Genomic DNA, 13261 nt, shown 5'->3' on the forward strand with positions numbered 1-13261 from the left:
GTAACTTTTTTTTTCACTGGTGGCCCGTTTGGAGCAGTAGGAATTTCAAATCTACAATTTTGGTGGCTCGAATAAAGAATTTACTATATTGGCCAGAAATAAAAGAATTAAGCATAACAGTCCATCTTAGTTGGCCGCCAATGGATATTAACCTTTTTTTTAAATAATCACACAGCGTTGCTCGACGATCAATTATTTTTAGTTTCCAGGACAACCGCTAATGTCGAATCCTGCTTTATAAGATATTTATTATCTGAATTGATTTAATTAATAGCTTTCGAAGATGACATTGGTTTTACCATAAATGCATGTAGTTATAGATCCTACGCTTCAAGCTAACTGAGGACCCTGATCCTCTCGTCCTGGTATAGGTCCTAATGGCCCGGGATCATGGCAAACTATTGTAAACACCGAGGATATCAGGGCCAATCATTGCAATGAAAGTTGCAATACTGTATGTCATGAACCTCACCAAGTTTATTTCCATGAGCCCCAAAACTGGCGATATTGTCTCCAAAATGTGTATGAAGGCCATGATCTCCTGCGAGATCCACATCAGCCTTGGCGGTGAAACGATATCACATTGACAGATCGCCATTCTTCACTTTATGTACACTCACCAAAAACTATGTTATGACAATATGACGGCTGAAATTGTTGTATACAACAGCAGTAATAATAATGATCTAATAAACATTGCACTCAGTCAGGCCAACTAACCATCACAATACCAATGGTCCACACTTAGCCAGATAGCAACCAACTTAATTGCATGTAGGCCTGCTGTGCATTTCAGGCCCTTTGAATCGATGGGACCGGGGTGCTGGGAGTGCACTAGGAGCACCTCTGACTGTTTTGTTTTGTTTTGTTTTTGTTTTGTTTGTTTGTTGTTGTTTTTTTTTAGTATATAAGCCTGTGGGGGGCATTGAGCACCCTGTGAAAAATATGTACTGGTGCTTATACTACAAGTGCACCCAACTTATGCGTGCCAATGCAATGCCATACTGTAGTTGACTGTGTGTTCATTATGCAATGTCTAGTCTCTGAACAACAACAACAAAAATAAATAAATAAATAAATAAGTATGTACATGTTGGTTCAGTAGTGAAAATTTGGCCTGCAATGTTATATGTAATAATGCTGTCACGTCGAATTTGTTTTGGACCTAGATTATCGAATAACCCAGATAACAGCTTTTAAGATTTTATTACGTTTTATAACATTTTATAAACTGGAAAAATGCTTTCTACAAGATAATCGACTTGTTTATGTGAAGAAACATTTGTACTTTCACCCGTCTTGGTAATGGAATGGCGCGTTCACAGACCTGTCTTCCTTTATCTCTGCTCCTCCTCCTCCTCCCCCTCCTCCACCTCTATCACCTGATTGTGCTGTAATGTTATTTTGTTCTTTTTCCTGTTACAATATTGCGTCTTCTCTCAATGCACGCATTTCTTTTTCTTCTCTTTTTTTTTTTACATTCCAACCTCTATGTACTAAATGCAGTGTTGTTTTGTCACCATCATTTTTTTGTTCTATACATGTACCCACGGCTTAATGAGCAGTGTCCATATACCACGATATTGTTATATTATTCTATGTTGATATTTTCTTGTACCTTATACCAGGTTTTATGAACGCTTTATATCTTTATAGCATCATTATGTTCCGTTAAAGCAATTGATATATATATATATATATATATATATATATATATATAATACATAATTTATATATATATATATATGAAGAGTTTGTTTGCAAAAACCGATAAGTCCATTTTTGAAGAAGATTTTGAAGTACGGTCTCTGTCATAAATTTTTTTTTTCTTGACCTTTAATGGCAAATATCTCCATTTGACAAATATGGACTTATCGGTTTTTGCAAACAAACTCTTCATATATATATACAACCATACCTATCAATTGCTTGTTTATATCAAATTGGAATATTATGTTAATTGAATATTGCTTTATGTTGTTGTTTTTTTCTCGAGTTACAAGCTTTGCCCCATAGTAAATCAATCATTTCCATTGTTTCAACTTTCTTCCGTTTATATTGCCAACTGTGCATTTTTCCCAATATAATCAAAATTGTACATCTGTATGCATTTTCGTTCTTTTTTTCTTTTTTTTTTTGTTGTTGCAAATTTCCAAATATTCCGCTCAAGGTATACAGCACTTGATCGTTGAATTTCAATTCTAAATGAATAATGTAAACGTTCCCTCGTGTGGAAACTTCCCCTTCAGTCCGCTCAATAAGTCCCTTGAAACCTATGATTGTTAAGATTGCAGAATTTCTATCAGCCTTTAAATTTATGAATGATTTCTTCATAAGAATAAGCAATCAAACAATTTTGTTGATAATCACGTTATCAGTTGTCACACAGATACAAATATTTACTGGTATAGTTAAATGGTATATACTGTATGATAATTAGCATATTTTGAGCTTAGATCACGAGTAAATACACCTTGCCATGCATACTTTTACCATAGTAGTATTAGCAGAATTTGAAAATTGTTGTAGAGTAGGAGATCATAAGAGCAGAACAAGTCATTTATTTTGTGCTTACTTGGAAGGACTGAAATGGTACGGGTACATTGTCTCTGGTATGAAATTACAGATTTTTTGTTTTTAGACTTACAAAACATATACGGTGAAATCATTGGAAGGAGATGAGAGTCATATATTTTGATTTCACGTATCTATAACATGTACATAAGTAAAATATAATTACATGGTAATAGAAGTTATAATTGTTATTTCACTTATTATGTACATTATAATCATGCATAATAGAAAAGACGCATATCAGAGATTGGCTAACTATCATCATCATAGCAGTGAACCATAAGAACCATAATAGGTTATTTTCTTACCTTTCATAGGTAGAAAGGTATACCATTATTGAGATGTACGGTATACGTCATGGGAGAACGTTAACGTCTAACGACACCATTCTCACGATGGCATGCGAGAGTATAATAGCACAATCATATTAAATTCAATTTACTTCCATCAACAAAAAGCAATATATAGAAATAAGCGAACCCGCTGAATGCAATGCGATAAGACACAGCAAATACTTCCTGAAGAAGGGTAGTAGGTGTGAAGTAGACTGTTGATGAAATCTATGCAATTGGTAATACTCGTCAACATTTTACTGAAAAAAAAATACTCATGTATATCTGAATATTCCCTGCAATCACTGCATGCCACATTACATTTACCACAGCAGATAACAGCAAATGATTCATATACAAATGGATTTGCGCGCCAATAAAAAGAATGCTCTTTTGAAGTGTAGATTAGTATGTGGGAGTCGTAGTGTGTGTGCGCAGTAGAGTATATTATTATAGTAGCTGCGCAATATAAATGCCCTTTATTATTATTATTATTATCATTATATACCCGGCTACCACGACAGGCATATATTGCTATATTGTCAAATTATATGCTGTCTAGGGCTGCTCCTTGTATGTCATTACTCCTGCCAAAAATTTGAAGGAAACTAGAGTTCCGTGTTTCACTGAAGGCAGCAAAAGCAACAACTACAGTCTGGAATATAATGCAAACGTATATGACATGGACTTTATCCTCTATATACTGAGAGTAGAAATGAAGTGACGACTCCCTCATTTAAAATCTTGATCGAGAATTACTTGTCTTCAGATCTATAAAAACTTTCTTTTGTACCGAACGTTAATTCATCACATTATGCATAGATTAAAAGCACCAAGTGAAAGATTGTGTTACCAACAGCAGATAACATGTATGAATATCGATCTGCTTTGCACAATATATTAAGCAAGCCACAGTCAATATTATAGGAATAAAAGGCATACAGAAATCACTTCACATAATTCATTGTATCTACATCATCAAATACATTCTTATCTTACTAAGATATCTGTGCTCGGTAATAAACAACTTACTTGTAGCTATAGGCACTAATGTTATTTTAAGGACACAGTCGTACGATATAATCGACAAATATGATGAATCAAAGCCTACTAAATCATTATTCTGCAGAATTGAATGATTTCTCGGAAATAAGCGTAAAAAGCAGGTAAAAATGTAAGCCCTATACTTGCCATGCACAAGCGATATTTTGCATACTCGCAGGGTAGGTTATGTATTCTTTGTATGTCAAGTAAATCAAAACTGAATAAAATGTAGATATTAAAACTATAAAGATAGGCACGCATATATATTTTTTATTCATAATCATAATTTACTTTTTAGAGTGTTCTTTGCATTTTGCATCCATACATGTCGCTTGAAATAAGTTGAACGGGTGAGGTTTGCAGTTTCCGTTGTGTTCACATTCACGTTGTGGTTTTCCATGTGTATCGGGAACTTGATCTCCCGTCTACGGTCTGACAAAGAACGGTTTAAATGTCCCAGTCTCTGGCTCTTTAAACTGGATGAAAATAAAGCGGAAAATAGCGTATCGTATAAGGTCGATCATGCATGGTTCGTGTATCAGAAAGTGTGTTTATCTTAACTACAACCTCAATGTTTCTTATCATATATGATTTGAAAGAAATAACAAGGAAGTAATGCCTTGCGCTTTACAGTTATAGTTATAAACCATTCAACATCCAGACTTCAGGAAAAACAAATAGGAGAACAGAATTAATTAAAAAATAGCAAATTTCACACAGTTTCTCACGAATATCACAGTCATTTCGCAGGGACATAATTATGGTATTATTGAACTAACGGTTCGACCGCACTTTAATGTATATATTATACAATGAACTACGAGCTTTATGTGCATTGTCGCATTAAAAGCTTGAACAAATTTATTGACATGAGCGTTCAAAAGACCAAGTTTGTATTCATGGCTTCAAAGGATTGTGGAATCTGGTTAACGATGGTGACTTCAAGTTGAGGGAGTTGTAGTTGCTACGTAGGTCACTGGAAAGTCTTACGTATAAACCAGTAGGAGAGTTTTGATTTGATGATAAAGCATCACCTCAATGTAACCAGTATTGCCAATCTCATTGAAACATTAATAATTCAGTTCGTTCGTCATTCTACTCTTTGTATCACAGATAATTAGAACATTGAGTATAACATTTCATTTTTCGACCCACCCTCTTGGTGAACTGGTCCCTGCACGCCAGTCTGATTCGCTCCGCCACGGCTGGAGTGTCAAGACGAAAATCACCGAACAAACCCTCTTCAGTCCTAGCCGCCATGATTGCGTCCTTGATGGCAAAATACACCGAGGAGCCGAGGAAGAGGGGAGGTTCGCCAATAGCCTATTGTTTAAAGTTATTGAATGAATACAAAATGAACATATTAAAAACATGATATACACATTTATCATCAACATTTTTGACTGCATGTAAATCTTCAATGAGGAAAACGCTGGCTATATCAATACATGTTCTAGCATGTCATGGAAGCGTGCCATGATCGTGTTTTTCTAAAGTATTCAGTGGGCCTACACCAGTCACACATATAGTAAGACAACAATACTTGCAGCACTTACATGGCACCTGAATTATTAAGAAACCACACAAGACAATCCGAAATGTAAGGTAATGCCAAAAAAAACAAACACACGAATTCCACATTATGATTTGACGAGTTGATTTACTTTGGAGGAGCATATGTTTGTGGGGTTGGTCAGGCCCTTGACGAGAGTCACATTGAATTCTGCTGGAATGTTGCCAAAACTAGGGATCTTGTAATAGCCAGGTCCTGCGGTCAATAGCTTTCCTTCTGGAGTCCATCGAAGATCTTCTAGGATGTAGAGACCATAACCTTGCATGAAGGCTCCTTCGATCTTCATTAGATGTGGAGAAAATCAGGAACACAGAAATCATCATATTAAAACCACAGCAACCATCTTCGACAAGTCCCCGGATTCTTCATCCTCAGCCATACCGGGGTCGTGCTTCAAATTGTCTTATTACAAAATGTGCCCTTGATTAGTAAAAGGCAAAAATTAACATTACGTCATGCACTATGAATAATAATTCAGTTATGATCTATTATAGATCTATGTGTGTTTTCTCCATATCTACTCTGTCTTGACATTAGTGTCTTTTTTTCGTCATTTTATACGTTTACTGTTTTAATATGATTTTACGCAGAGGCCGCGTGTGTGCGCGTGTGTGTGCCTGTGGAGGGGGGGGGGGGCTGTGGACCGATGGAGCGGTCAAGGGTCAATGGTACCCTATTTTTTCTTTTTTCTTTTTTTTTTTTTACAACTAAAGCGTTCGTAGGTCCATCTTATGTCATAATATGCTTATCTATAGGAAACATTAATGACACTTTTATCAATACATGTGCAGCTATATATACAGCTGTTCCCACGTTCATGACGTCGTGAACAGTATTGTATACCTTTTCTCTCTCTCTCTCTCTCTCTCTGTGTGTGTGTGTGTGTGTGTCTGTGTCAGTGTCTGTGTCTGTGTCTGTGTCAGTGTCTGTGTCTGTGTGTCTATGTCTGTGTCTGTGTCTGTGTCGATGTGTGATTTCCTTCCAAAATCAAATATTTTTACCTGTCCGATATCGACAGCCGGGTTGATGCTCTGTCCGACGTCAAACACGATGTCAGTTCTCAACGTCCGATGATCTCCAGTCAAGCAGTCGATCTCCACCTCGGAAGCAGCGGCCCCGTAAGAAAAGTAATGCCATAACTTTCCCGTCATGGTCTTCTCGTCGAAGTCTAGTCCCGGTGTCCTGCGGAAAACAATAACAGGAGGAAACGCTTCTTTTTTTTTTTATAAAATGACTGACATTGTGATGTTTTCATTATTTTCTGTTCTTATCGTAAGACATATCATTCTACAACTAATACTAAGACAAGAAATATCAAGTATCATTTTTACCACTGCATGAACTGATAACCACCCAAGCGTGACCTTTGTTGCAAACAGTCTTGTTTAGGTGCGGTCGGTTGAAATTAGAATTAGCAGGGTCATTCTTATTCATCAAAATAAAACTGAAATACATATAGGCTTACTCTCTACATCTTGTCCTTATATCTAGTTTGAAAATACAGCTTATTTTGACTGTGTGTGTTTGTGTGTGTGTATATATATATATATATATATATATATATATATATGATTATGAAATCGTTGCGTGTAAATGTTCCTTGAGGCCATGAGTCTTCAGGCTTGAAGATGTAACATTAAACCGTTTGAGGAAACTTAAAGTGAGTTAGATTCCGGTTTTATTCTCCTGAAGATAATATGGATTTCCGCAAAATCTTTCCTCCGTAATTATATCGAACATTTCTGACCTTAACAAAAATTAGTTAGTCAGCTTGAAGTAAAGCAAGGAAGAGTGGATTTTTTTTGTTCCTTTCGGATTTTGATAATAATTATGATTTAACAAGAGATGGCAGAAAATATCTCTCTCTGTTATGTATCTATTATGATGATGATGATGATTCACATCTGTTGTATGGCGCAATATATCTGTTTTAAAAGTAGGTAAGGCACAGACTGTTCTTATAGTTAGCAATTGAGTGCCTGTGAAAATTGTGAGTCTTGAGTAAGGCTTTGAAGTTCTCCAATTGGTTAATTTCACGGAGAAATGATGGGAGGGAGTTTGATAGGCGAGGAGCGATAGGGAAAAAATTTATATAGGTGTATCAATAAATATCAACTGCATGACTCCATATCGACTTTTCGTTTTGGTGGCCCGACAATGAAATTTGTCGGCCCAAAAAGAATAGAGGAAAGGCATCGAAAAGTAAAACCATGTAAAAGAACATTGGAATAATACAATAAACCATTATTTTTTTTCAAAATTGGTAGGTAAGATAAAGCTCTTCAAACACCACGTTTTAATAGAACTATATAGCACGCGTATATTTTACAGAATTTTACCGCGTTGTGACAGCATTTTCAGCTGAGCTCAAAAGTAGGGTTAATGATAATGCCTTCTGAAGTACATGATGTTTAAGCAGGGAGGTGCTCTTCCCACCTCCCTGGTTTAAGCGTTACCCTCTTCCGCTGTATACTCAGTATAATTTTATGCTACCCGGTGATAGGTTTCAGTGAAGTCAGATTCAAATCTTAAAAAAAAAGATCACAAACATTTGGTGGTCCGATATCTATATCTCTGCCACCGGGCCACCACTATTTGATATAATCCTTGCATAACGTATGTGTAGGAATTATTTTCTGTTTCCTTACTTATTTATTCATTTACTTATTTTCATATATTATGCATACTTATGCATACAATGGCTTACTTACTTGTAGTAGCCTGTAGCCGACAGACTAATTCTGTTCTCGAAAGCTTCTGCCGCCTAGAAGAGAAGCGGAAGATAATGGTCGGCGAGAATTCAAATTAAATAGTACAATATGAAACGTCCTACCTAGCTAAAACTGAAAAAGGAGCAGCCTGATTTGACAAAAGGAATATGATATTTACATATTTACGTGAATCCAGGGCAAGGGGACGCCCTTCACCTCACTTCACGGATAGGTGGTATGATCAATAATTAACATTAAAAAGCATAATACAAGTAATGGAATGAAGAATGTGTTGTTTTATGAGTAAGATCATGTCTTGCTCTTAACATAATGTGGAAATCATAAATGTGGAAATTGATTGACTTGGTTACTCCTCTGTTGTTGTTGTTGTTGTTTTTTTTTTTGCATTATGATACTCTCGTCTCAACATGGCGATCCTGATGAAAAATCAATAATCATATACAAACTGCAGCAAACAATGCAGGGACTTTATAACGTTCACATAACGAGCTAACTTTTTAGCAATGTTTTAATGACACTATTATTGTGGAGAGAGAAAAACAATCTCTGTGATATTTGGGGACTGAAATTTCATTTGATGATACCGTATGACTGTATAGACTATGGAAGCTTTGGAAATATATCGATCTCACTTATCTAAAAGTTGGAAACAATTCACTTCAGTCTTACCCATTCCTTCCATGTTCCTTTCGGATTTGCGTACATGATGGGTTCCAAACGTTCTCGCAAGATCTGACAAGCGTTCTTGAATAATGTTCAATGTGGGAGAACACGACAAGAGTTTTCTACAGTTATTACTGATGAACCAAGGAAATTAGAGCGCGTATATATCGTAGGTTCTCATAAACTTTAATTAAAAAATAATAATCTCCGTCTCTTAGAAAATGACATGTTGCATGCATCTACATGTAAAATGACCCAGACGACACGTCATCGGTATTTACTTCTTCGCAAACGACATATTGGCAAATTTGTTCTGATTATTATCGTATCTCCTTCCTATAGTAAACGTCTGGGTCAATAACTTCAAACTCAACAAGAATATATTATGTACCTATGACAGAGAGGGCAAATATGATTACGTAACGTGTATTTCGCACAAAGAGATTTATACAATTAGCAATCGAAAGTGAGACCGATAAGTATGTACGTAAGAGGTGAAATTCTTACAAAACCACTGTGTATGCATACAACAGCATTGGATGTTTTATTCATCAATTATATTGGGACTGAAACGAAAGCTGGTTAATTAGTAGAAGATATGTCTTCTCTGATAGGATTTCAACAACTGACATGATAACGTAATTATATTTTCGTGTAGGGTACACTGTCGCATTCTTGTAGTATTAATTCTTATGATCGCACTCAAGAGTGCCATCAGCATCAATCTAAGTATAATTTAAATCAGAAACACCACTCTCAATAATGAAGACTCTCAGAGCATTTCTGGTTGTATCAGACTTTTTTTAATAAGATTATCTAATGATTATATTGGGGTTCTCGGGTACGCTGAGGACGGAGGGGGACAGGGTAGAAGGGGTGTGGCATGGTGTCTGTTCAGGTCTATCACATTAGCGATAATGCCTGCCCAGTTTGGTTGCATATGCTATGAACTATCTTGAAACTTTAGTCACCAATCGACTTATTCATAAAACTAGTCAATATATCACTTGTGGTTCTATCATAGAAAAGAAGATTTTAAAAGATTCCTTGATTTGGGGGGTTTACATATTGTAGACCCCCTTCAACTCCCGGAGCCCTCAACTCGGGAATGATGCCCGTTTGTAGCAATATTGTGTTCTATCATATTAACTACACAAATACCTCCGAAATTTTGTCAAAATGCGACTATCCATCCACTTTTGAAGAAGAAAGTGAAAATGTGAAAATTGGGAACTAAATCCCCCCCCCCCTCCCCCATAAGACCAATGCCTGGATCTGCCGTGAACAAACGTAAAACGACACGTCACAAATTTACATTAGACTCATAGCAATAACTTGGCAATTATTTCTGATTTTAAGAACATGAGTTGCAGAGATCCCCTTATTTTAGGGCTTTGCCTCCAACGCCCCGGCGTTGTGTCCCTTGGGGCTCCACGTGGGAAATAGTGCCCATTATTATGTATTTTCAACTTCATTTTTCTTTTAAAGTGTATACCTGCACCGCTCCGCCGTTGAGATCCGAACCGAGGCTGGCCGCGGTGGACACGGTGTTCGGCACCTTGCTCGAGCTGGTCTCCGACAGGTGAATTTTGTCCTCTGGAATACCAAGAGTCCTAGCGGCCACCTGGACCATCTTGGTATGCAGGCCCTGTCCCATCTCCACCCCGCCGTGGGTTACCAGGACAGACCCGTCCGTGTAGATGTGCACAAGGGCTGCTCCCTGAGGGGTAATTCACCACTGTTGTAGTCTGATATGAAAACCTTTCTCTCTCTCCCTCCCTCTCTCTCTCTCTCTCTCTGTGTCTGTCTGTTGTGCCAGCTAATGTTAAATTTCGACACAGATGTAATTAATCCTGAACTTTCCATAATACGTTATTGTACAAAAATGCATGTTGCAGAGATGCATGTTGCAATAAATTATTGGACAATTATTGGACAAACACGTGCCCTGACTACACGTTGACCACAATTGGCTACATTCTTGAACCTGTTCTGTAAACTTATCTATCACATTATTTTCATGACTTTGCACGTATTGATTTACCTGATTGCGGCTGAAAGGGGAGCGCCCGATACCGTGTTTCACCGGAATGATAGCCAGTCCCCGTTTCTTCCATCGGTTCTCCCTTTGGCAATGAAAAGGAAAAATGAATCCTGAGATCGATTGACAGAAAGAAACCGTAACACAAAATAACCCTTTTGTTATGAGTGCAAAGAAACACCTTAATAGAGTTAAATTCTAGATATGCAAAAAAAAAAGGAAGAATAATAATGATGATAAAATGTGATTAGAGACCACGAGTACAACTTTCACCTGAGTATCGCAAGTTCATTTTCCAAGCATTCTTCAGACTATTATCTATAACATAAGAAAATAGTAAGGGGTAGGAGGGGACTTTGAGTCTCCACAGGGACTTGGTGTTCATTTGTATATTGTATCACACTGGCGATAATATATACCTGCCAAGTTTATTCAAAATGTAAAAATTGGCCTCAATTCCTGTCCCGGCACAATGTGACCACCCCTGGATCTGCCGTAAACAAACCTGGAAATACACTTGCTAAAAAAATATTTACCTATATAAAGTATATTATTTGTACGTTTGTACAAATTTATATTCTATCCTGTCAGGTTTGGTGACAAATCTGACCAATTCTTTTTTTCTTTTGAAAAGCGGCTATAATTGAGTTCCAATCTCCCCCATATGCTAAGAAGAAACAAATAACAGAAAGACTGTCAGAAAGAAACGTTCCTGAAACAAATAAGCCCAGTAATATGAGTGCTTACAAATACTTTACTATGGATTTAAATTTCTTCCGTAAAAGAAGAAAATCCAAGATAATTATGATTTCCAGTATTGGAAATTTTACAATGTAACTTAAATTTCAAGCATTTAAAAGAATGTAGATCATAGGAAAGATTACCCTTCTCAAATCCGTTGGTATATCTCAATTTATACTATTTTTATCTTCATGCAGTCCTTCCTAAGCGTCCATATAATTTTATGAGAGAAATTGAATATGGGATATATAATTCATGGAGAAAGATGAAAAAGTCATAAGACGATTATTGGAATTACAGAAAAGGAGGGTGACGAATTATCATATAATCAATGATTACAGGTTTGAAATTTGCTGTAAAGGCAGATGGAAAGGTTTATTTGATTTTATAATGTAGTAATGAATTAAGGATCTTCGTGGATATCTTATTTGTATTTGTAATTTAGATTTAAAAAGATACAATAAAGCATATCGGTGCATAATGTATTCATACGACAAAAGCGTTGAAGAATTTAAAAGATTCCTTAATGGGGGAGGCTTTTATAGAGCTAGGGAGAGGGGCACGTTGCCATTTTGAACAAATTTAGATCATGTCATTTAGGGATGCTACTTGCCAAATTTTGTTTCTGGTGAGCTAAAAGTCCCCGTTCTATGTTCTCACATTTGTCCTGCTATAGGTATCAAGGATATTATCTAATGCATAAACGTCAGTGTTTGAAAAGAGCGTTTTTAACGGGACACTCGCAAAAAGGAAAAGATTCGGGGAAAAACCCCAAATTTGAACAAATCCTGATCCTCATATTTAGTTCTCATAGGATACAGTACAACATCCATGGACTGACAAGCTATAAACAATGAATGTCAGAGGCCTCTTGACAACGCAACTTGCGTTGAACATAATTTACTGTACCAAAATCTGCTGCAAAGGTATGTATACACGGGCATGACCATAATTGAAGGGGAAAAAACGCAATCCATGTTGTAGATCAATAAATGTCACCTATTGAAAAAGTCGACATTTCTCCTCCTGGTGTAAAAGTTGCTCTTCTCAAGACACTGTTCCCAGCATCGTTTGATATTGCAGTTCTCCATCTTTTGGTTCATAAAGGAGACGTCGCCATCTCTGTAGAAATTCAACTCGCGAACCTGGTGTTCATGTTGAAATGCAAGTGTATATATCATGATAATTATACTGACAGTACAAAGGAAAATAACGGCAGTTTCTTTGATCCGTATGCAATCATTTTCCCCAGTGAAATACATGCATATTAGGCCTATATAAAGAGACATGAGCGAATATTTATTAACATCAGAGACATAAGAGAATATTTATCAATATTGCGATTAATAACATCATTGATACATTATTAATCGTAAAGGCAGTACAATCTCTGCCATACAAAGTAAGAATGGTTCTACCTCGTCAAAAGACATACAACCTCACACTCTCTTTGTCGTTCGTCTCTTTGCAACCATATTATCAGTGCGACACTTGCCACTAATCCAAAATGAAAAACATATTTTTAAGTAGGTGCAATTACACCTGCATTATGAAGTAATGA

General features: G+C 36.5%; 1 protein-coding gene across 1 annotated transcript in view; it reads right to left on the reverse strand.

The window, feature by feature from the left end:
• Nucleotides 1–3931: 3931 nt before the first annotated feature.
• LOC140237360 (xanthine dehydrogenase/oxidase-like) overlaps nt 3932–13261 on the reverse strand; it is a 33063-nt gene continuing 23733 nt past the window's right edge. The window contains exons 22-30 of the mRNA XM_072317300.1: nt 12700–12845; nt 10963–11044; nt 10414–10638; nt 8925–8999; nt 8235–8287; nt 6525–6705; nt 5615–5803; nt 5106–5273; nt 3932–4426 (exon numbers count right to left, since the gene is read on the reverse strand). Of these exons, the coding sequence (XP_072173401.1) occupies nt 4376–4426; nt 5106–5273; nt 5615–5803; nt 6525–6705; nt 8235–8287; nt 8925–8999; nt 10414–10638; nt 10963–11044; nt 12700–12845 (1170 nt within the window). The 3' untranslated portion in view covers nt 3932–4375. The remainder of the gene's footprint in view (nt 4427–5105; nt 5274–5614; nt 5804–6524; nt 6706–8234; nt 8288–8924; nt 9000–10413; nt 10639–10962; nt 11045–12699; nt 12846–13261) is intronic.

Source organism: Diadema setosum, chromosome 1, assembly GCF_964275005.1.
Source record: "Diadema setosum chromosome 1, eeDiaSeto1, whole genome shotgun sequence".
NCBI classification, from domain to species: Eukaryota; Metazoa; Echinodermata; class Echinoidea; order Diadematoida; family Diadematidae; genus Diadema; species Diadema setosum.